The sequence below is a fragment of the Macaca thibetana genome, chromosome 5, assembly GCF_024542745.1.
Source record: "Macaca thibetana thibetana isolate TM-01 chromosome 5, ASM2454274v1, whole genome shotgun sequence".
Lineage (NCBI taxonomy): Eukaryota > Metazoa > Chordata > Mammalia > Primates > Cercopithecidae > Macaca > Macaca thibetana.
Genome location: NC_065582.1, coordinates 130,491,753 through 130,513,821, shown reverse-complemented (window position 1 = coordinate 130,513,821; position 22,069 = coordinate 130,491,753). Strand labels below are relative to the sequence as shown.

The window sequence follows — 22,069 nt, the reverse complement described above, 5'->3', positions numbered from 1 at the left end:
ATAGAGGTCACTGGTGACTTTAATAACAGTTACCGCAAAGGAGTAGGAGTAGGGGGTAGAAACCCAATTGGAGAGGATTGAGAAGAGAATAGAATTGCTCTGAATAAGGTGGGGAAAAAAGATCAAATAGAGCATAGGAGAAACTGGCACTAACTTCAATTCATTTTTTTTTTTTAAACCCAACCAGTTCAATGAGAAGCTACAGTGCAACAGCTACACATACAATGAACTAATCAGCTCCATGGAGATGGAAAACAAGCCACATCCTAGAAGGAATACCACCCACCAATGCAAGAAACCAGTTCTCAACCGAAGAGCTATGTTTGGGTGGGGATATGGATTTAGTGCTTGACATGGTTACTAGGTGAAAATTATGGCATAGATCTTAAAATGACCAATTTGGAAATTAGGAGAAAGAGAAAGGAATGTCTAAAGTTCAATCCATCTGCACACACTTACCTACAAAAACGCCCCGCTTCTTTCTCATTTATGGTAGACACTTGATATTTTCCAAAATCCACCCTCCCCTTCTTCTAGTAAACAGTTTTTTAGCTGAGCCTCTGCCTGCCCAGCTAGAGACACTATTTCCCAGCCTCCCATGCAACATTTGGGCCATATGAACAATTTATTGCCAATAAATATGAGTGCAAGGAATGTATTCAATTTCTGTATCACTTGCTTAATATGGAGTTCCTTGCCCCTCTCTTTCTGTTTTCTCCTTTCCATATGCTGGTACAGCTGTCCCTCGGTATCTATGGGGATTGATTCTAGGCTTCTCTGAGGATTACAAAATCCATGGATGCTCAAATTCCTTATATAAAATGGCATAGTACTTGCGTATAACCTATACACTGTCTCTTGTATACTTTAAGTCAAGATTACTTATAATACCTAACATGGCATAAATGCTATATAAACAGTTGTTGTACTATATTTTTAAAAGTTGTATTATTTCTTTTGTTTTCCCTTCAAATATTTTTGAGCCACAGTTGTTAGAATCCACAGATGTGGCACCTGTGGATACTGAGGGCCAACTGTATATTGATGAATTTCTGAAGAAGTTTGACCAGGTTGTCAATAGCAACCACTTAGTGATGGCAGAACAATTAGGTAGAGGGAATCCACATCTCTAAGTGCTCAGGTAGAGCCCTGCACTGCCCACTTACTTCCACCCTGTATGTGAGAAAATAAATAAATAAACTTCTATCTAGTTTGACCTACTATATTTTGGGGTCTTTTTGTAAGAGCATCTTAAACTATACACAATCGTAACTGATCCTACACAATCTAATAAACCAATCAACAATTCTAACCAAACTCATGGAGCTCACTAATCTCAGGAAAATCAGTTTATTTAGGGAGGGACAAACAGGTGAGCGGAACTGGAGTTCTATTCGTAAGTCATTGTCGTGAATAAGGATGAAGCCCAAGTTGGGTGGTGTGAACATGACGGAGGGGCAGGCCTTACCTTGCCATCCATGTACTCCAGCCACTGGAGTCCCAGGTTGGTGACAATTCTAGGCGTGCCATCATCTACTGGGAGGATGTCTACCCGGAATGACTGAGGTGCTGCTGTCATAATCTGTAGGGGAGGGCAGAAAAGAAAACTCATCATTCACAAGCACCTGAAGTATGTCAAGCCCAGGGCCTACACAGCTGAAACCCGTGAAATCTGCTGACACTTCAGAGATGAGGGATGGGCAACTGAGCCCATTCCCATCCCTTATCGTCTTGGCACAAGACCTAAGGGAGAAAGCTGGATGATATAGTGAGAACACTGTAGGAAGAAAAGAAAAAAACCAAAAAATCAAGTGGCATTCTTGCTGGCATTTCACCTTCTATGGAAGTTGGTTTTTACACACCTATGTCTTCTTTAGTTGAGTTCAATATTGTCTTGGGATGAAAAAATAAACAGTATTTTCCCTTTCAATAAACCTTGTTAAAATTTTCATGAGAGGCTGACAAAAATAATAATTAAATTGTTAATGTTGAAATATCTAGGTGGGATTATGCCAGATGTGAAATATCATGGGAAGATATTTTCTTTGTTTTGTTTTTTTTTCCTTTTCCCGTTGTTGTCTGTTTTAAGGGAGACCTCTCTATACGAGGGTGAGGGGCAGAAGAAATCAGGAATAAAAGCATTTGTGGGAATAGTGAAAAGGAAATTTTGTTTATAATCCCATTCTCACAGATACGCACATGCATGCATGCAACACATACATCATAAATCGGATCCAGCACCTCACTGTTCCTGGGTGGATACAGCAAGCTGGGACACAGGGCAATGAGATGTTGGCTTTTCAATCTCCCACAAGCCACCTTCTAAATAATTTCCATTTTTGTTTTAAAATGACACCGACCCTCCAGAGACCTGCTGTAATGTTTTGTTTATAAGAACAGTAGCCCTCTTGCTGATATATCCTGAAATCTTTTCTCTCTTCTGAAAGTCAGACTAACTGGGGAGCAGCTACAGTTTGGGAGAGAGAAAACAGGAGTGATGACTTGCCAGGTGGTGATGCTGTGCAGACACCGAAATAGCAGGAAAATCCCAAGAGCCATCCCACCGACATACCAGCTAACGGAGAATGACCTTCTCACAGACCGTTTGTCTCGAAAGGACACAAAGGATCTTTTTTCCAGGAAAATAATTCTTCATTGTCAAAGTAGAAAAGGAGCTGTGAAGGCCTGAGATCCTTTTGTTATCTTGGAGGTATAGTAAGGTGTACACATGCCACTCACTAAAACTGCCTCCCCCAGGTCAGATACCTTTCATCAGAATTGCAATTTAGGAACTGCAGGAGAGCTGGTTAACAAATGAAGGGATGAGAAAAATGGCAGCAAGGGAGTGGAAGGGGAATCAACGTTTCTTCTGATCATCTGGATGTTAGAAGACAGCAGTTCCTTTAGGAAGTAAAGCTTGTCAGTTGCACGACCTCAATAGAAAAGTGTTTTACTGGTTTCACAAGCTGGTTCTAAGATGATGATGATGATGATGATGATGATGATGATGATGATTATTACAGCTTCAGTTTATCTGATGTTCCCTGTGTACCAGGCACTGGGCTAAGTGCTTTATATACATCAGGAGAATATGTATCACTCCTACTTTACAGATAGGGAAAGTGAGGCTTAGAAAGTTTAAATGATTTACAAGTACATTCAGTTTGTACATGACAGGGCTGGAAATTAAATCAGTATCTTTTAGGATACATATGCAGAAGAATGAACCTGGACCCCTATCTCTCACCACATACAAAAATCAAACCAAAATCAACTAGAGAATTAAACCTAAGACCTCGAACGATGAAACTACTACAAGAAAGCATTTAGAAACTCTCTAGGATGTCAGTGTGAGCAAAGATTTCTTAGTGTTATCCCACAAGCACAGACAACCAAAGTGAAAATGGACAAATGGGATTGCATCAAGTTAAAAGGTTTCTGCACAGCGAAGGAAACAATTAACACAGTGAAGGGACCACCCAAGGAATGGGTGAAAATATCTGCCATCTACTCATCTACAAGGGATTAATAAGCAGAATATACTAGGAGCTTAAACAATTCTACAGGAAAAAATCTAATAATCTAATTTTAAAATGGGCAAAAGATTTGAATAGACATTTGTCCAAAGAAGATATACAAATGGAAAAGAGACATACGAAAAAGTGCTCAATATCACTGATCACCAGAGAAATGCAAATCAAAACTACAATGAGATGTCATCTCACCCCAGTTAACGTGGCTTTTATCTAAAAGACAGGCAATAAAAAATGCTAACGAGAATGTGGAGAAAAGGGAACCCTCATTCACTGTTGGTGGGAACGTAAGTCAGTACAACCACAATGGAGAACAGTTTGGAGGTTCCTCAAAAAACTAAAAATAGAGCTACCATACAATCCAGCGATCCCATTGCTGGGTATATTCTCAAAAGAAAGGAAGTCAGTGTATCAGAGAGATAGTCGCACTCCTGTGTTTGTTGAAGCACTGTTCACAATAGCCAGGATTTGGAAGCAACCTAAGTGTCCATCAACAGATTAATGGATAAAGAAAATGTGATACGTATACACAATGGAGTACTATTCAGCCATAAAAAAGAAGGAGATTCAGTCATTTGCAACAACATGGATAGAACTGGAGGCCATTATATTAAGTGAAAAAAGTCAGGCACAATGAAACATCACATGTTCTCACTTATAGATGGGATCTAAAAATCAAAACAACTGAACCCATTGAGCTAGAGAGGAGAAGAATAGTTACTAGAGGCTGGGAAGAGTAGTAAGAGGGCAGAGATGGTTAATGGGTAAGAAAAAAAAGTCAGAATGAATGAATAAGGCATAGTTTTTGCTAGCATGACAAGTGACTAATGTCAAAAATAATTTAATTGTACATTTTAAAATAACTAAAAGAGAATAACTAGATTGTTTGTAACACAAAGGATAAATGTTTGAGGGGATGGATACACCATTTTCCATGATATGAGCATTACACATTGCATGCCCGTATCAAAACAACTCATGTACCCCAAAAATATATATACACCTACTGTGTACCCACAAAAATTAAAAATAAAATTTTTTTAAAAAATCAATTTATTTTGGATGCAAAAACCACACTCTTAACCACTGCTATTTCTCAAAGACTGAGAAACTCTGTTTAGGCTGAGGGGATCCAGCCCAAAAAGAGAAAAACAATCTAGAGATACACAACATTATTCAAAAACCAGATGAAAGAAAAATTAAAGGGTAAAGGATGGGCAAAAAGAAAAAAGATATAACAGTAATACTAACAACAAGAGCTATCACAATTTATTGAGCACTATTTATCAATGGTGTTAAGCATTTTATGTGGATTACCTCCTTGGATCCTTAAACCAACTATTTGAAGCAGATAATTACTGTCCATTTTACAGATGAGAAACTGAGGCTTAGAAATGTAATTTGCCCAAGGCCAACCTACTAGCTAGTGACAGAACAAGAACTCAAACAGTGGTATGCTTGATGTAAAAATCCATGTTCTGCCTCTGCCATGCAGTGCTAGGCTACCTCCTCCAGTGTCCTCACCCCTCACCTCTTTTCCCCCTTCCTCAATGATAAAGAAGGGGTTTGTCCCATCAGAAACAGTGAAGGTGAACCAGTCCTTGAGGGAGTTACTGCTGTCATGGCTGTAGCTGACCCGGTTCTGGTAGATGTCTTCCATGGTGAAGGTGGAGGTGAGGTGGAAATGCTGCCCATTGCTGGTTCGCTCAATGGTGCCATGGCGTGGAGGCTGCACGATGGTGAAAGTGACAGACTCGGCCTGTCCAGAAGGCAAAATACCAGAGGGGAAGGAAGCTCATAACAGAAACCAAAAGAGTGAGTGATGCCCAATTGCTGGTCAAGGGTAGCAGAACCCAAAGACATTGATAAAGTAAGGACTGTATTTTCTTTAGAGATGCCAAAAATAGGGCTAAAGAGAATGACCATACTGTTTGCTAGAATTGCACTTACATTCTGGTACCTTCAGGTGTAAGACTAAAACATTTAAATTTCTTCTCTTGAGGTCATAGGGGAAAGCCTGAATTGTAAACCTCTATAAAGATGATAGGAAATAGACCTTTTTAATCTGTTCATTTCTTTCCCATACATCTACCCATAAGTTTTATATACAGAATCTCATATGCATCACAACAGAAGCTAGCTTCTCATTTTTAATTACTGCTTCTCTGGTGACTCATAGAAAGAAAAAGAGGCATACAATCCTTCCCAAGGCTTTTCAAGGGTTTCCTACCAACTTAGAACAAAATGCCAAGGCCTAAACTGGGCCAGCATGGCCCTCTATGACCTAGTCCCAGGGTTCCTCTCTGGCCTCATTCTTTTCTCCTGCCTATTCAATGGGTTCCAGTCTCTTGGCCTCTTGCCACCTTTGCTACAGTTATTCCCAGAGTCTAAGTGCACTAGATCACAGTGCCTTTGCATTTCTGGTTCCGCTGTCTGGAGGGTGAATTCTCCCAGATAACTGCATAGCTTGCCCTTTTGCTTAACAATGTCTTTGCTAAAGTATGACCTCCTCAGAGAGGCCTTCTTTGGATACTCTGAAGTAGCACATCTATCAATCTCTATCTCCCTCATCTGCCTTTATTTTTCTTCATAGCACTCATTGTATCTGATCATAGTATGTTCCTTCTTTCTTTACTGTCTTTTCCCCAACTAAAGGTAGTAAACTCTCTAAGCCTGCAACTTTATCTGTCTTGTTACAGCCCTGTCTTTAGCATCTACAGCAGAGCCTAGAACATCATACGTAATTAATATTTGATGAAAGAATCAATCAATCAAAGAGTGCTGGCACAGAGAACTAATTAATAAGTGTAGCAGTATGAGTTTATGCGAGCTAAGTCATGTCAGAATGTGAGATGCTTTAATCTGGAAGAATGAGAATAAGAGCTTAGTCTCCACATGCGCTGTTTTACTGTACAAAGCCTAGTTTTTGAGGAGGCTCAAATTGTAATAATTTGTTGCCATCAGAGAAGTCTGGATGAAGGAGGTGAAATGGAGAAAAGGGCATATAGGTATGGAAAATCCCTGTTCACGCTAATGGGTAAAATGTCATCTACCTGATTTTCTGTAGATCAGTACAAAATCAGCATTATAGCAAGAGCTATAACATGTTAAAAGGATTGTTACATGTACTCAAGGGAGAGGATGAATGTATTTAGGTTTTTAGAAAGGGTTTAAAGCAATTTTATCTCAAATGCATTTGATTTTCTTTTCTAGAAGGACAGGGTATCTTCTGTTTCTTAATCCTTCAAGGACGTTTGCACTCACCTTACAGGTCCTCCCTACCATCAGGATGCACAGCTGCAAAGCGATAGCTGCCACCAGGTCAGCCTCTCATTTAGCCAGAGAACCCAGGGGAGGAAGCGCTCTTACCTCTGTGTCAGCATCCACCGCCTTAAGCTCAAACTCTGTGATGGTCTTCCTCACGCCCTCCTGCACCCGCATCCCTGAGTTCTGTACGATGGGCAGCAAATCATCGACAGGGTGAAGAGTGATATGGAAAGTCTGAGTTACCTAGAATGGCAGGAAAGTGCAGGTGGGACACCTGTCCCTAGCACCTACCCAACAAGTCCAAGGTAGGTGATCTCTACTTTCCCTTTCACACATTTCTGGCACAAGTCAATAATTAGGAGCCCCAAAGTGAGTCCTCTTGGGCAAGAACCAAGCTGGCTACAGAGGCTGCCCCTACTCCTTGACTGAGAGCAGAGGAAAATGAAGCTCTCTTTTCACCAGTCACTCTGCCTACTCTATTCAAAGAAGATGGTGAGGAATCAGTACTTTTCAAGGATGGAGTCCAGTGCTCACCTACCTCATTGACTCCATCAGACAGTGTAAAGCTGAAGGCATCTGAATGTTTCTCAGCCTCACTAGAATGGACATATTGAACATTTCGTGAAGTCAGGTCAGCTTGAGTAAAGGAACTAATCTGGATACCTAGAAAAAGGGGAAGAGAGAAACAGAGAGGATATTAAAATGCTAGCCATACATCTAAGGCTAGGGAAGTGTCACACTCTCACCAGAGAGAGAGACAGTCCTTTGTATTTTTCTTATAGCATTTATGTCCTGCTCTTGAGGACCTTGTGTTAAGAGTTGTTTGTGGATACAAGAGCATATATTCTGTGGGAGAGCATGTTAACTTAATTATAGTGGCTTCTATGTGCCAAGCCAACAGCAGGTGTTCAATCAATATTACTCTTCTTTCTCTTGGGATTTATATATGTAGGTAAAATCTGTGAAAGGTAGAGCCATTGTCTTATTCTCCAAGCCCCTCTCTCTTCAGTTTTATATTCCCCCAAGCGTCACAGTCCTTTCTGAAGACCTACCCTCATTTTAAATATTGCATAACGGTTTAGCTTTTAAACTAACGTTACAGGGCGTGGCTACACATGGCTTTGTTTCTGTGATTGGTAAGCCATCCCTGGCTGCCATAATTTTATTGGATATTCTTCAAGGTTCCTTTCAACTCTCAGGTCTACGATTCTAGCTTCTCCCATCCCACTTTAGCCAGTCAGGCAGTAACAAAACTTACCGCATGACTTTGGGGCATGAGCAATTATTCCATACCAAATCAAAAATGACCTGGAAAAACAATACCCTTTAATAACATAATAGAGAAAAAAATCATGTTAAATTTTTTTTCCAGAGTCATTTTTAAAACAAAAAGTTTGAAAGAAATTTTAAACAATGGCAAACTATCCCATTAATGTGCAATGTCTCTGTTTTAAATGCCTCACAACATTTAGCAAAACAACTTGGAATTGTTGCTTCTATCTTAGGGCTGCTAGCGCTCACACCCAGGTGCCAATCAAGACTGAAATGAAAATCACATCTTTTCATCCTCTAGCACAGATTATCTCCTTCTGATTCTGGGTTTTGAGGTATTAATCAATGTAATCTAGTCCTTTAGTTTGGCCCTGAAATTGATTTGCTGTATTCTGGGTTTTATGATTTGTCATTGTTAACCTACAAAGAAAACAAAGATTCTACATTGACTCATATATTTAAGGGTGACATCAGTATCACTGCTGTATCTTTAAGAAGAAAAAAAAAAAAAAAAAAAATCAACCCACATGGTTTACATTTGCATCTCTCCTTATCATCTGAAATTTGTCACACAGATACAATAGCCTCCCGAATATGGGGGCATTAATTTTTTGATGAGGCATTTTATATTTCTGTGCTTGCTACATCAGTTCTTGACAGGCAAGAAATGTAGCACCCTGTCTTATAGCTTTGTCTTTTGGCTCTGGACAGAAATCCATACCATTCTTTAAAAATTTAATAACTTCAGACTGGCTGTACTGAGAAATTTAAATCTCTTCCCCCTGCTGTGAATCCATTCTCATAGCTCACAGGAAAATCTCATTTGGATTCTCACCATCAACTGGTCACCTAATTCACTGTTCCCTTTATGGAAGTCTAAGACTGATTAAGAAAGGTGATAGATTTTGCCTTCCTCTTGAGATTGATTTTTAAAAATATTTTTTTATTGAGGTAAAATTGACACATAATAAATTACACATATATAGAGTGTGCAATTTCTTTTTCTTTTCTTTCTTTCTTTCTTTTTTTTTTTTTTTTTTGAGATAGGGTCTTGCTTTGTTGCCCAGGCTGGAGTGCAGTGACACAATCTCAGCTCACTGCAACCTCCGCCTCCCAGGTTCAAGTGATTCTCCTGCCTCAGCCTCCTGAGTAGCTGGAATTACAGGCACACACTACCACCATACCTGCCTAATTTTTGTATTTTTAGTAGAAACTGGGTTTCACCACGTTGGCCAGGCTGGTCTCTAACTCCTGACCTCAGGTGATCCACCCACCTCGGCCTCCCAAAGTGCTGGGATTACAGGCGTGAGCCTCTGCCCCCGGCGTAAAGTGTGCAATTTCATAAGCTTTGGCACACCCAGAAACCATCACCTCATTCAAAATAGTGAACCAATTCTTCAGCCCCGAGTTTCCAACTTACGCTTCATAATCCTTCCATCCTTCCCTTTCCCATCGCCTACTCCATCGCAAAGCAACCAATGAATTGCTTTCTGATGCTACAGATTAGTTGGCATTTTCTCTACTTTTCAATAAATAGAATTATATAGTATATACTATTTTGTGTCTAGTTTCTTTCATTTAGCATGCTACACATATAAAGCTGCTGTGATGATTAGTGTGCAAATCTTTGTATGGACATAAGCTTTCATTCTTCTTGGTAAACCTCTAGGAGTGAAATGCCTGGAATATATGTTAGGTGTATGTGTAATTTTTTGGGAAACTGCTAAACTGCTTTTCCAAGGTGGTAGTACCATTTTATATTCTCACTACATTGCACGAGAGTGCTAGGCTTGACCTTAGTGGGACTTTCCTAATTCAATCTAGCAAACATTGAGCACCTATTATGGGTGGAACACAGTTTAAAGGCTGCTTATGTATGTTGAATTTTATCTTTTAACAACTCTGGGAGGTTGAGGTTAGCACGTTACCCCCATTTTGTATATCATGACACTGTAATTTATATAATTAAAATGTTATGTGACATACCCTATGTCACATAGCTAATAAAGGGGCAGTGCTGAAATTGGAACTCGAGGCAGTCTAATTACAAAGTTTACGCCTTCTAGGAGCACTTTTTGTAAAACTCATCTAGATAAGAAACCTCTTGAATTTCACTCTTCTTCTTTAACGCTTTTTCAATATGAAAGTAATATATGTCTATTAAAGAAAATGTGAAAAATCTAGACATGTAGGAAAGAAATATCATTCATAGACTTACCACTCAAAAAAAAAAACCACAATATTTTTGAGTAGTTCCTTCTAAAATGGCTTATTGGCTGTACCCTCTTTCTTGTGTGAAATATTGATTTTGATGGGTTTTAATATTATCGTTTAAATGACACTCATAAATATGTGCCAGGGGTAACAAGTTGCATCTAGAACCTGAGTTTTAAGAGGACAAGAATTTTTCATGTTTCTTCACTGATGTGCACCTAGAATAACCCCTGGAACACAGTAAGTGCTCAAACCATATTTGGTGAATTAGTTTAGATTATCCACTATAATCTATACCTAAGAGGTTCTCTTGAGCACATACAGTCATGCGCCACATAATGACATTTCAGTTTCGGTCAACAACGGACTGCATATGATGGTGATCCCATAAAATTACAATACTGTACATTTTCCATGTGTAGATATGTGCCGATACACAAATACTTACCATCATGTTACAATTCCCTACGGTATTCAGTATAGTAACACGTTGCACAGGTTTGTTGCTTAGGAGCAACAGGCTATGCATATAGCCCAGGTGTGTAGCAGGTTATGTCATCTAGGTTTATGTAAGCATACTCTGTGATGTTCACAAAATAATGAAATCGCCTGACAATGCATTTCTCAGAATGTATTCCCCATTGTTAAGCAATGCATGACTATATTTTCCATCCTCATCCACTTTTTATTTTTAAAATTTTAGCCTTTGCTAATTGGGTTTTGGAAGACTTCATCTGCTCATTTGCCAGCAAGGTGGTGTTTCTAATCACATATTGTCCCTACCGCTGTCACAGCAGGCAGTTGCAATTTGAAATATCTTGAAGGGTTTTAATCCCATTGAAGGTGTTTTCAATCACTAACCTGCTGGCTAAACTATGTATCTGGCAGTATTATGGAGACCCACATTAACCCTGTCAGTCTTTCCAATTCCCCTGGAGGGCCAGCATGCCAAAGAAAGCAGAGTCCAGGTCAGGGAAATGGTGTGGAAATAAAGCATCTCTGAAGAAATTGCCTTCTTAACAGCTTGTTAGATGATGCCTCAGACCTCCCGCTTGCAGCACAGCTGTGGGCAGTTCCATGCATGTTACCCATGTCCATGTCCTATCTGAAGCTCATCCTGTGGGAGACTCTCAGCCTTCTAGCTTCAGGATTTTTGCAAAGCCTCTTGTGATAGGTTGAATTGCACCCTTTCCCTACCCCAAATTCACATGTTGAAATCCCAAGCCCCAGTATTTTAGAATGTGGCTTATCTGGAAATAGTGTCAACGTAGACGTAATTAGATCACATGAGGTCATTGGGGTGGACCCTAATGGAATATGACTGGTGTCATAAAAAAGATAAATTTGGATACAGACATATCTAAACAGGGAGAACAGCACATAAACGAAAAGATGGCCATCTCCAAGCCAAGGAGAGAGGCCTGTGGCAGGTCCTTTCTTCACAGCTCTCAGAAGAAGCCAGTCCTACCAATACCTTGATCTCAAACTTGCAGCCACCAGAACTGTGAGACAATAGATTTCTGTTGTTTAAACTGCATATTCTGTGAAACTTTTTAATGGTAGCCCTAGCAAGCTAATATGCCTCTGCTCTCAGGGAGAACCCAACCAAGACAATGGGTGCATCCTATTTTGGATGGTCTCACAATACTGAAAGAGGTTGGAATAAAGAGGAAATGAAATAACACCATTGCTAAAGCATCACCTCTGAGAACTGTTTCCCAACTAACCCCCACCCCTCTCTTAGGTGGTACCTGCCATGCGTGCTTTGGGCTGCCCCTGTCCTCTGCCATGTGGCTACCGAACATGTGTGTGAATTATGTGTGTACCAAATTATGTGTGCCTGGCTACCGAAACACACATGCACATATTTTTCTACACGTCCCCCACTTCCAAAACTAAGTAGTCTCTTGTAGCAGTAAGTGTTTGCTGAAGGGAGAAAGGCAGGCAAGGAGAAAAGGAGGGAAGGAAGCAACTCTAATATGACAAGTACCATATGTATGTAATTACAAACCAGCCTATAAATAGAATTTCACTGGGGTCCTTTTAAAAGACACTTATATTCTAAGCCCCATCTCTAGGAGTCTCTATTTATTGGTCTAGGTGGGGCCCAGGTATCATTATTTTTAAACACATGCCACTCACTCAGACGATTCTAATGTGTAACATTCTAATCACTCACGTGATTCTAATGTCCAAATAGAGCTGAGAACGCTTGATGTAATAGAAGAGTAGAAAGAACAATCAGAAAACCTGCTTTGGTTTCTTTTTTTTTTTTAAATGCTTTCTTTCTGTCCTATATGAGTCACATAGGCTAGTGTAACACACTGCCTTATTTCATTGTATTTTTTTGTCATCTCTATAACTGGAAGAGTCATAGCCCCCTCAGAGGTAGCAGATAAAATGGTGGATGACACTAACATCAAGTATTTGATCTTATTTGATCTGTGCAGTGGTGGGGGCAGCGGTGGTTATGTCTGAAGTTATATGAATTCTGCAGGTTTAAAAAATTATTTTAGATTCAGGGGTACATGTACAGGTTTGTGACAGGGTATATTGTGTGATGCTGAAGTTTGGGCTTCTGTTGATCCTGTCACCCACATAGTGAACACAATATCCAATAGTAAGTTTTTCAGCCTTTCCCCCCACCCCTTCCCTCCCCAGTGTCTAAGGTTCCCATCTTTATGTCCACGTATACCCAATGTTAAGCTCTTGCTTATACGTGACAACATGTGATATTTGGTTTTCTGTTTTGAATTCTGCAATATTTTTAATAAGAGAAATTGTGTGGATTTACTGACAAGAGAACTATTTATATCTGGTGAATAAAAATAATGCTTCATATGACTGTTACTAAACTGGTAAGTGCTAAGGGTTGGCCCTTAAACTGTAGTCATGACTAGGTAGCCTAAAGGGGGCTTCGTACTGCGATTTCTCCATACATGAGGACACGATACAGACTAGCCTCCACAAAGATAGAAAGCTAGTGAGGAATGAGGATTATGAGTGGGCTGAGGGTGCATGCACAGCTGAAGAGGTTTAACTATCCCGTAGCTCACACATCCCAGGAGGCAGCCTGGACTCCAGGGTAGTCTGATTTATGGAGGTGACTGAGTCAAAGCCCAGGACATTACCTGGAAGTTCTCACTTTGACCTCTCTCTCTCTCTAACTGTGCATTCCCTAAGGACAATATTATCTGCCCAAGCCACACAGGCTCTCATGATGCTGTCCCTCCATTTTGCAATCTTGTTGAGATGATATTACGACTTCTGGACAAAATGTCCACTTCCCTGAGAACTTTCAGAAGTGGCCTTAAAAGGTCAACTGGGGTAAGGAAGGGAAGAGATGCTTGTCTGAAAGATGGTTTACCTTTTTTAGAGCTTTAATTTAGCTCCTTCAAGAAATGAGAACTTGGCAGCGAGTACAAAGTAGAAAGTGGAAAATTTGTGGGTGACACCTTGATAAGTTAACTCTTAGCAAGAAAGGGTTCCCTGCAGAGTTTTGTAACAGCCAAAGGATTTAAGGATTTAAGATGTCTAGACTCGTCCTCGAGGGTACTCACTTTCGTGGGTACGTCGGTGATTAGTAAATAGCTGATGAAAGGATTTTCAATTTGATGAGGGTGAAGCTCTTCATCTGCCTGATTTTAAGATTTAAGAGCAAGATAGGATCCTGAGAATGGCTAAAACAACAATAACAACACAGGGGTTAGTTCCACATTCCCAGAAGGGTGGGGAAATACTCTTTGTAACCTGCGATTCACAGAGGCTGCATGAAGCTAAGCACTGTACATAATGCTTTTCTTCAAGCAGCATCTCTCACAGAATCAAGAAGCTTTGGGGGCTGACCAGCGAGGAGATCGACCTCTGGTACCCGCTGCCGCTGCCCTCCTGTGGTGCAGAAGTCCTTCTCTGCTTGCCTTTGCTAAGCACTAACGTCATCTGAAAAGTTTATTTCAGGCTCTGCTTCAGCTTCCAGTGGACTCCACAGGGGCAGGAGAGCAACTGTGGCTTTCCCCTGGTTGCCCACCAGCAAAGGGCCTTTTAATGGGTCTCTAAATGCCTTTAGAAATTCTGGCAGATCAGAGAGGACCTTTTCTTCATCTGGCCAAGCAGCCATTATGTCACTTCAGGCTTTGAGGAAGGTGTGTTGTAACTGGTGAGGGGAATCCAGCAGGAGGTAGCCCTCCTTGAAATATTGCAGAAGCAGCAACTACCTAACTCCTGAACGAAGCACGTGGGGTGAGACTGAAATGAGTAAGGTGTTGAGAGTTGTGGTGTTGAGAGTTGTGTTGTGTTGAGAGCTGTCTCTTGGAGCTCTGCTGATTTCAATATGCTCTATCAGGAATAAAGCTAAAAGTAAGAACGAGGATTCAGACTTAGGATTAGATGCCACAGCCTACTAGTTCTCACTAATCCACTACTGGCCTTTTAGACAGAACAATTATTTGGTTCAGGGCTTATCCCATTCATTGCAGGACATTTATTAATAGCATCCCTATCTCTACCCTCTAAATGCTTGTTTAGCCACCATTAGCCTTCATCCCCATCTGAATCAGTGTGACAACTTGTACCCTAGGGGTGACAACCAAATGCCCTATCCCTTGAAAACCAGTGTTGTCCTGGAAATAACTATATCCCAATATTACTTCCCCCTGCTTAAAAAAGATACGACTCCTGACTATTAGTTAAGTAATTAGATACCCAGTTAAAGTCTACATTCTCCAGCCACCTCACAGCTTTGCACACATATGCTTTTGCCACTGGAAGGTGACATATGTTATCTGAGGCCTGGCACAGTGGCTCATGCCTGTAAACACAGCACTTTCAGATGCTGAAGCAGGCAGCTCACTTGAGGTCAGGAGTTCAACACCAACCTGGCCAACATGGCGAAACCCCGTTTCTACTGAAAATACAAAATTTAGCCAGGTGTGGTGGTGTATGCCTGTAATCCCAGGCACCCCGGAGGCCGAGGCACAAGAATCACTTGAACCTAGGAGGCAGAGCTTGCAATGAGCCAAGATTGCACCACTGCATTCCAGCCTGGGTGACAGAGTGAGATTCCATCTCAAAAAAAAAAAAAAAAAAAAAAAGTGACGTGTGTTCTTCCAGTAATACTCCTAAAAACAAAATGGATGTGGGGCTCCCCTGGCCTTTTCTTCCTTTCTGCTGGCTGGGGGATGACCACAGCTGCAGCATTCACCTTGGCCCAGAGGTGGAAGCCTCACATTGAGGATCACTGAGTCACCTCACACCCCTGGGCCACCTGCCTTTGGATTACTCTGAGAGAAAACGAATGTCTTGTTGAAATCATTGTATTTTGGGGTCTCCTTGGTCCAGCAGCTTAGCTTCTATCTTAGTTAATATAACTCCTTACTCTCATATCCCAAGAAAAACAGGGATATTTTGGGTCTATTGACAGAGGGAAACCCTGATGTGAGGGTGTGGCCTGCTCAATCTCGGAAAAATAGCGCATACAGGGACTGGACTCTCTTCGGTGACAGAAGGCTCAGGTCTGTCTTCTGCACAGTTTGCATAGGCAGATGGCTCCCTACATCTCCTATGGGGAAGAAGAGATTTCCCCACCTTTTCTCTCTACAGAGGACAGTCAATTATAATCAGCTGACCAAGCAAGACAGCATCAAAATAAGTCTATTTCCCAGTTAACCATCAGGAGGGTGTCTGCAGCACCAATGATTAATAATAATTCCAGGAGGCGTCTGGTCCCCAAATAAATATCTTGCCCCGTACTACAGACACTGGCCTAGAAGTTGCTCTGCTCTTCTTGGAAATAACAGAACCCCCCCCCCCGCCTCCGCCCCCCTCAACTCCAACTTCTGGTAAACCCATCGTCACCCATGGAGACAAGTGGGGTGAGGTGCTGCTGCTTTTCGCTAAGCTGTAGCCACTGGCCTTCAGGGAGGCCAGTAAGTATTCAACATGTACTTCCTCCAAAGGGAGACTTTTGACATGTAAAAACAACCACCCCCATGAACATTTTCTCATGCTGGGGAGGTAAGGAAGGAGACAATCCTGGCAAAATGAAACAGAAGGGGCTCAGTATGGGGTTGGTGATGAGGAGGGCAGAGAAGTCATGCTCTACCAGCCATGGGGAGGGGCGCCTCAGAGTAATGAGAAGAGGGCTGGAACCTTGTATCTGCTGTCTTCAGAGTTACTGGAAACAGGCAGATTGAGAAAACCTGGTAGGGACTGGGAAAGGTGTGAATTAGGAAGTCAAGCCCATCGGAAAAGGGCACCTGAAGGAACCATCCCAGGTAGAGGGCATCCCTCCACTTCTGGAGGGCGCTGCTCCAGGAGGAGGAGGCATGATCACCTACTGGCCTCTCCTGAACCAGAGCTGGCTTGGTTTCAGTCACCAGATTTTAAGCCCAGGAAAGGCTGAGGGCTGTGAAAACAGAAAAAGCAAATTTGGAGCCCCTGCCTCCCCAACAGGACTCTTAACACAGCTGGGGTCAGGGAAGAGCTGGGACTGCTACTGACCAGCAGGGAGGCAATGGTAGTGCCTTGCGGAAGCTCAGACCTTTGAAGGCTCTGCACGGTGGGGATGCGCCGCCTAACACAACAGCCAAGTCTGCCCTTTAATCTTTGGAGAGATACAATCAGCAGCCTTCCAGAATTCTGGCAGAGACAATTAGCTCATGAATTCTTTATCTAATATCTCAGTAGCCAAGGTCTTGGGGGTGCTGCACTGCATACTTCCCCCAGGCAGGTGACCTGCTCTAATTCCCACTAGGGATTTTAGCCAATTTGTCCATCTCTCTGTACGCCCTCCTGCCACACGTACAACACGCCCTCCTCCACCATCGCTCTGGACCCAGATGCGGTCTGCCTCCCTCACTTCCTCCATTTGATCACCCTCCATCTTTTAAAGCTCATCTCTCCCAACTCTCCCCTTCATTCACTCTGCTGCAGCCACCCTGGTCTCCTTGCTACGTCTTGAACGTGATTTGCCTGATGGAACCCGCCTCAGGATGTTGACATTTGCTGATCCCTCTGTCTGGAATGTCCTTTTTTTTTTAATGTATCAGCATGGCCAGCTCCCTGGCTTTCTTCAGATGCCTGCTCAACTGTCATCTTATTATTAAAGAGGCCTTCCCTCACCCGCTTGCTGTGTTCTCCCGGGAATACCCTTACTTCTCCTGGACACTCATCACCATCTGACACAGCATATATGTGTTTGCTTCCTTGCTGTTGAAATCCTTGCATTAGAAAGTGAGTACAATCAGGGCAGGAACTTCTCCTGTTTTTCCATTTCCCTGGTTGAATTAATGAAGACTCTATAACCTAAAATATGAAAAGAATCCATGAAGCTCTAAATCTCCAACATGCTGTCACTGCCTCTGTGTTCCAAGAAATAAAGATCATTCTACCTTTAGATTGTCTTTTTTTTTGAGATAGGGTCTGGCTCTGTCACCAAGCTGCAGTGCAGTGGTGCAATCACAGATCACTGCAGCCTCAAATCCCAGGCTCAAGCAGTCCTCCTGTCTCAGCCTCCCAAGTAGCTATGACTACAAATGTGCATCACCACATCTGGCCTTTTAAAAAAAAAGAAAAGAAAAGAAAAGAGGCCGGACGCGGTGGCTTAAGCCTGTAATCCCAGCACTTTGGGAGGCCAAGACAGGCGGATCATGAGGTCAGGAGATCGAGACCATCCTGGCTAACAAGGTGAAACCCCATCTCTACTAAAAATACAAAAAATTAGCTGGGTGTGGTGGCAGGCACCTGTAGTCCCAGCTACTTGGGAGGCTGAGGCAGTAGAATGGCGTGAACCCGGGAGGCGTGAACCCGGGAGGTAGAGCTTGCAGTGAGCTGAGATTGCGCCACTGCACTCCAGCCTAGGTGACAGAGCGAGACTCCATCTCAAAAAAAAAAAAAAAAAAAAGAAAAAGAAAAAAAAGAAAAGAAAAGAAACGGGGTCTCACTCTGTTGCCCAGGCTGGTCTCAAACTCCTGGACTTAAGCGAGATCCTCCTACCTCAGCCTCCCAAAGTGCTGGGATTACAGGTGTGAGCCACTGCACCTGGCTCTAGATTGTTTATTCAGAAAATATCTCTTGTCACTCACAGTCATTCAGCTCCCAACTTGTACAGGTTCTCCCCTGAAATTCCTTCCTTTCTTCCTTCCTTCATTCAACCAACAAATGTCTATTGAGTACTTACTAGGTACAGGAATTCTCTCTCACATTATTCTCATGTTACTATTCTCATGGCTGCTGCTCTAGGTGAAACCCCACTACCTTCTACCTGGCCAAATGTGAAAGTTTTCTAACCCCTGCCACTGCCTCCTTTTTCTTTCCTTCAGTTCTTCCTGTTAGACACTACCTGATGAATTTCACTTTTCTTCCTTGCTCAAAATTCCACAGTAACTCACTATTGCTTATTAAATTAAATAGAGGTTACTTATCCCAGCTTCGAAGATCCTCCATAAACTCTCAATCTATGCATGAGCCCCATCTCCTACTATTTTTAGAATATGTGCTTCAGTTAAATTGGCCTACTTGTTGTTTGAATGTGCCTCTCATGCTATTCCCGTCTCTGGAAAGAATACAAATTCTGTATGCCCAAACTCTGCCTTCCAACGGCACTCTTAAATGCGACCTCTGTGCACTTTCTCACCCAATGTAGCCTCTCCCATTTTTAAACTCCTACAACACCATGTTTATACCTTTCTTAAAACACCTGCCATATTTTCCCCTGAGTTATGGTTATGTGCAAAGGTTCCTTTTCTTACCCAGTAGAGAACTCTGGAGGGGAAGGATTGTATCTCATTCATCTTCACTTCCTGAACAGCAGCTAAACCAGAATCTTGCTCAGTACACTTGCTCACTCACTATTCACTGGATTGAATTTTTAAGCCCTGCAGAATGCCTTGCACAAGTGCTCAAGGGAGTATAGATGAAAAGCAGGATGCAGTGTTTGCCCTAAAGGAATTTATCATCTAGTTATGGAGACAAGATTGCATATAGAAAATTTTACATGTACTTTTTAATTTACCTTCAGGGAGTAATCATTAAGCACCTGCTGTGTGCTAAGTATAATACAAGGCAGTGCATAATGGTCAAAATCAGTGAGGCAGAAAATAAATATGAATTAAGGCAGATTCTAGGTATACATGATACATGATGTGGCTGCCCTCAATACTTACTAAGGCCTAAGTTTTGATTCAATAAATCAAGAGATGATAGACTTACCTGGTGATGTTGCATGTTCCAGGTGGCCCAACTGGGGCTGTCTGGTGATTCTGTAGATCAATTCTGTAGGGCCACTGTCCTGGTCAGTGGCCGACAGCTGCAGGGTGGTGATTTTCTTTACTGAGTTTTCATCCAAGACCAGTCCTTTATTGGTGATGATGACTGGTGGGGATTTGTCTTCTGAAAATATCAGAAATAGTGCTTTGAAATGGCATATTCTCAGCCTCCTTTCTTTAATTCTAGGCCTGGTGCCAAGAAGTAAGATCAAAGTCATCTCTAGACCTGTGTGTTAGACAGCACACCAAGGAGCCAGGGGTTTGTGCAATAAAGGGGGTATGATTTTCAGTTTCCACACCAGCTAGGTAAAGGGAAGGACTCGAGCCTTGAGGTGAACAAAGTGTAAACTATGTAACCTCAGAACTGCTAAAATAGTTTTATATTAGAAAATCAAATGTCCCTTTACCTAGAACGCTGATGGAAAATGACTGGTCAATCAATCTGTTGCCTTCTCCATCAACCACATCAAATTTAAAAGCAAAGCTTCCGCCAGGTTCTCCTGTTCCATGACTATATTCTACATGGCCTATAAAAAGGAAAAAAAAAAAAAATCAAGGTTTGCTATTAGTGCTTTCTGCCCTTATTTCTGAAGCAAGAGGTAGGAATTCAATTGGTGTTCACACCAATGAATCAATTCACACCTTCCTCACTTTGACACTGCTTTTGACATTTTAATCTAAAGTTTTCATTTCCTCCTTTTCCTCTCCCACCATCTACTTTCTCATAACCAAAGACCTTCTCACAGCAAAATCACCCCAAGCGACATTTCTCATGGTTAAGGCCGAGCCTTTTTGAAAGATCAGCTCAGCCTCTAAGGATATCTCATGAAAACTAGATCCACAAAACTGCCCATGTGTAAATGTGCACTGACCACACCCACATCACCTGGAGTGACCCTATTATATATCCGAATCACAAGGGCAAGAAGACACAGAGCTGCACCTCACGTTCTCCCAGAACTCTTCACTTTTCGTTGCTGAGTTCATGGAGCAACATGGGCTATAGCCAACCAACTAATAAATAAACTGCATATAGAACTCAAAAGGATCTAAAGGGAGAAGTACAACAAAAATGTATTACATTTTTGTTAACCTACTGCATCACTTAAAAGCATCTATCAATTTGGTTATGTAAATATAACCAAATCTCTGAGAAGAGGGGACTGGTCTTATCTTTTAAAAGTAGACACCGACACATGAAATAATTAAGGAATTACTTTCCTTTTGCCTCTTCCACTCCCCTTCACTGAAGTGCAGCCAGGTCCAATGAGAATTCAGCTGCTGTCAATTTTAGGTGTTAGTGTGTGGGCAGGACCCTTGTTTCTTATCAGCAGGGGTATATTTCCACTTCTAAACAGAATTGCACATAATCACAAGCCTTTGGATTACTTTTTTCCCCAATATATAACTTTTTTTTCCCTTTTGTATCCCTGAAAGCACTGTACAGTAACTACGTAGCATTTAACATTTATGCCTTTACATTACATCAGCATTTCCTGCAGGAGGGATGAGCCATGTAATTTCCCCCAGGCAGCTCTGATTTATGCCCTTCCATTTTGCTTAGTCCATTAACTTGTGCTCTTTGGGGAGCTGAAAAGAGATATAAATTGCTCACCTAAGGAAGGCATAATTTTCACCTTAATCCATCCCAACTCACTTCTTTTTTCCTTCTCTCTCTCTCTCATATACACTTTTTAGCATCACAGCAAGTCAAAATAACTTTTTCTCTCCATAATACCTGCAAATGCCATCAACGCTAAGTCAAAGTATGCACACATTTTAACCAAGAAAGATAGGCCTTTTTCAAAAACAAAAAAGAAAAAAAAATGAGAAAACAAGGAAGAGAACAAATGAAGCTCTTCAAAACAAAGAGTGCACAGTTTATTGCCACAGACTACCAGACATTTAATTGTCATTTTATTAGTGTAGGTGCAGTCTACAGAAGCCTGGTAGGAAGAATATAACTGGCTGACCTTGGCTAATGTCTGCCTGGGTGAAACTTCGGACAGGGCCTTTAACAGAAATTTGCTCCAGGTTGCCATGCTTCACCATCTGCAGGCGCCCTGCGCCAGGATCTTCCTTCATGATGTACATAACCTGACGATCATCTGAGTCAATATCTGTCACTTTCAAGTGCTGTTCTGTGATGTGTGCTACAGACCCTTGGAAGAGAATAGAAGAGAGTAGGTTATTCCCCAACATTTCCTTTGAATGGGATGTCAAATGATTTTAGGAGACTGGAGTTCAAATTATCATATGTTTATTGGGTCTAGGTACCAGGCACTTGCCCTTCTCAGTTTCCAGCTGAATAAGTTATAAGTTCCCTAGTGAAAGAGTACCAACATTTCAATTTGCTAATCATCCCTTGAGTCTACACCTAAGCACTTTTTTCCTTCTGACCCATTTTCATTCTCTCCCATGTTCCTTTGACTCAGTGACCTATCAGTTAGTACCTAGATCTGTGGAATAACTCCCAGTTCTGTAACAAAAATAACTCCTAGATCTATGATGAAACCTCCT

At 41.7% G+C, this 22,069-nt stretch overlaps 1 protein-coding gene across 1 annotated transcript in view; it reads right to left on the bottom strand.

Moving 5' to 3' along the window:
- LOC126955313 (extracellular matrix organizing protein FRAS1-like) overlaps nt 1-20,089 on the bottom strand; it is a 38,501-nt gene extending 18,412 nt beyond the window's left edge. Inside the window, exons 1-6 of the mRNA XM_050791753.1 lie at nt 19,957-20,089; nt 19,494-19,673; nt 7,339-7,463; nt 6,903-7,043; nt 5,065-5,292; nt 1,469-1,582 (exon numbers count right to left, since the gene is read on the bottom strand). Coding sequence (XP_050647710.1) covers nt 1,469-1,582; nt 5,065-5,292; nt 6,903-6,974 — 414 coding nt within the window. The 5' untranslated portion in view covers nt 6,975-7,043; nt 7,339-7,463; nt 19,494-19,673; nt 19,957-20,089. The remainder of the gene's footprint in view (nt 1-1,468; nt 1,583-5,064; nt 5,293-6,902; nt 7,044-7,338; nt 7,464-19,493; nt 19,674-19,956) is intronic.
- Nucleotides 20,090-22,069: the final 1,980 nt, after the last annotated feature.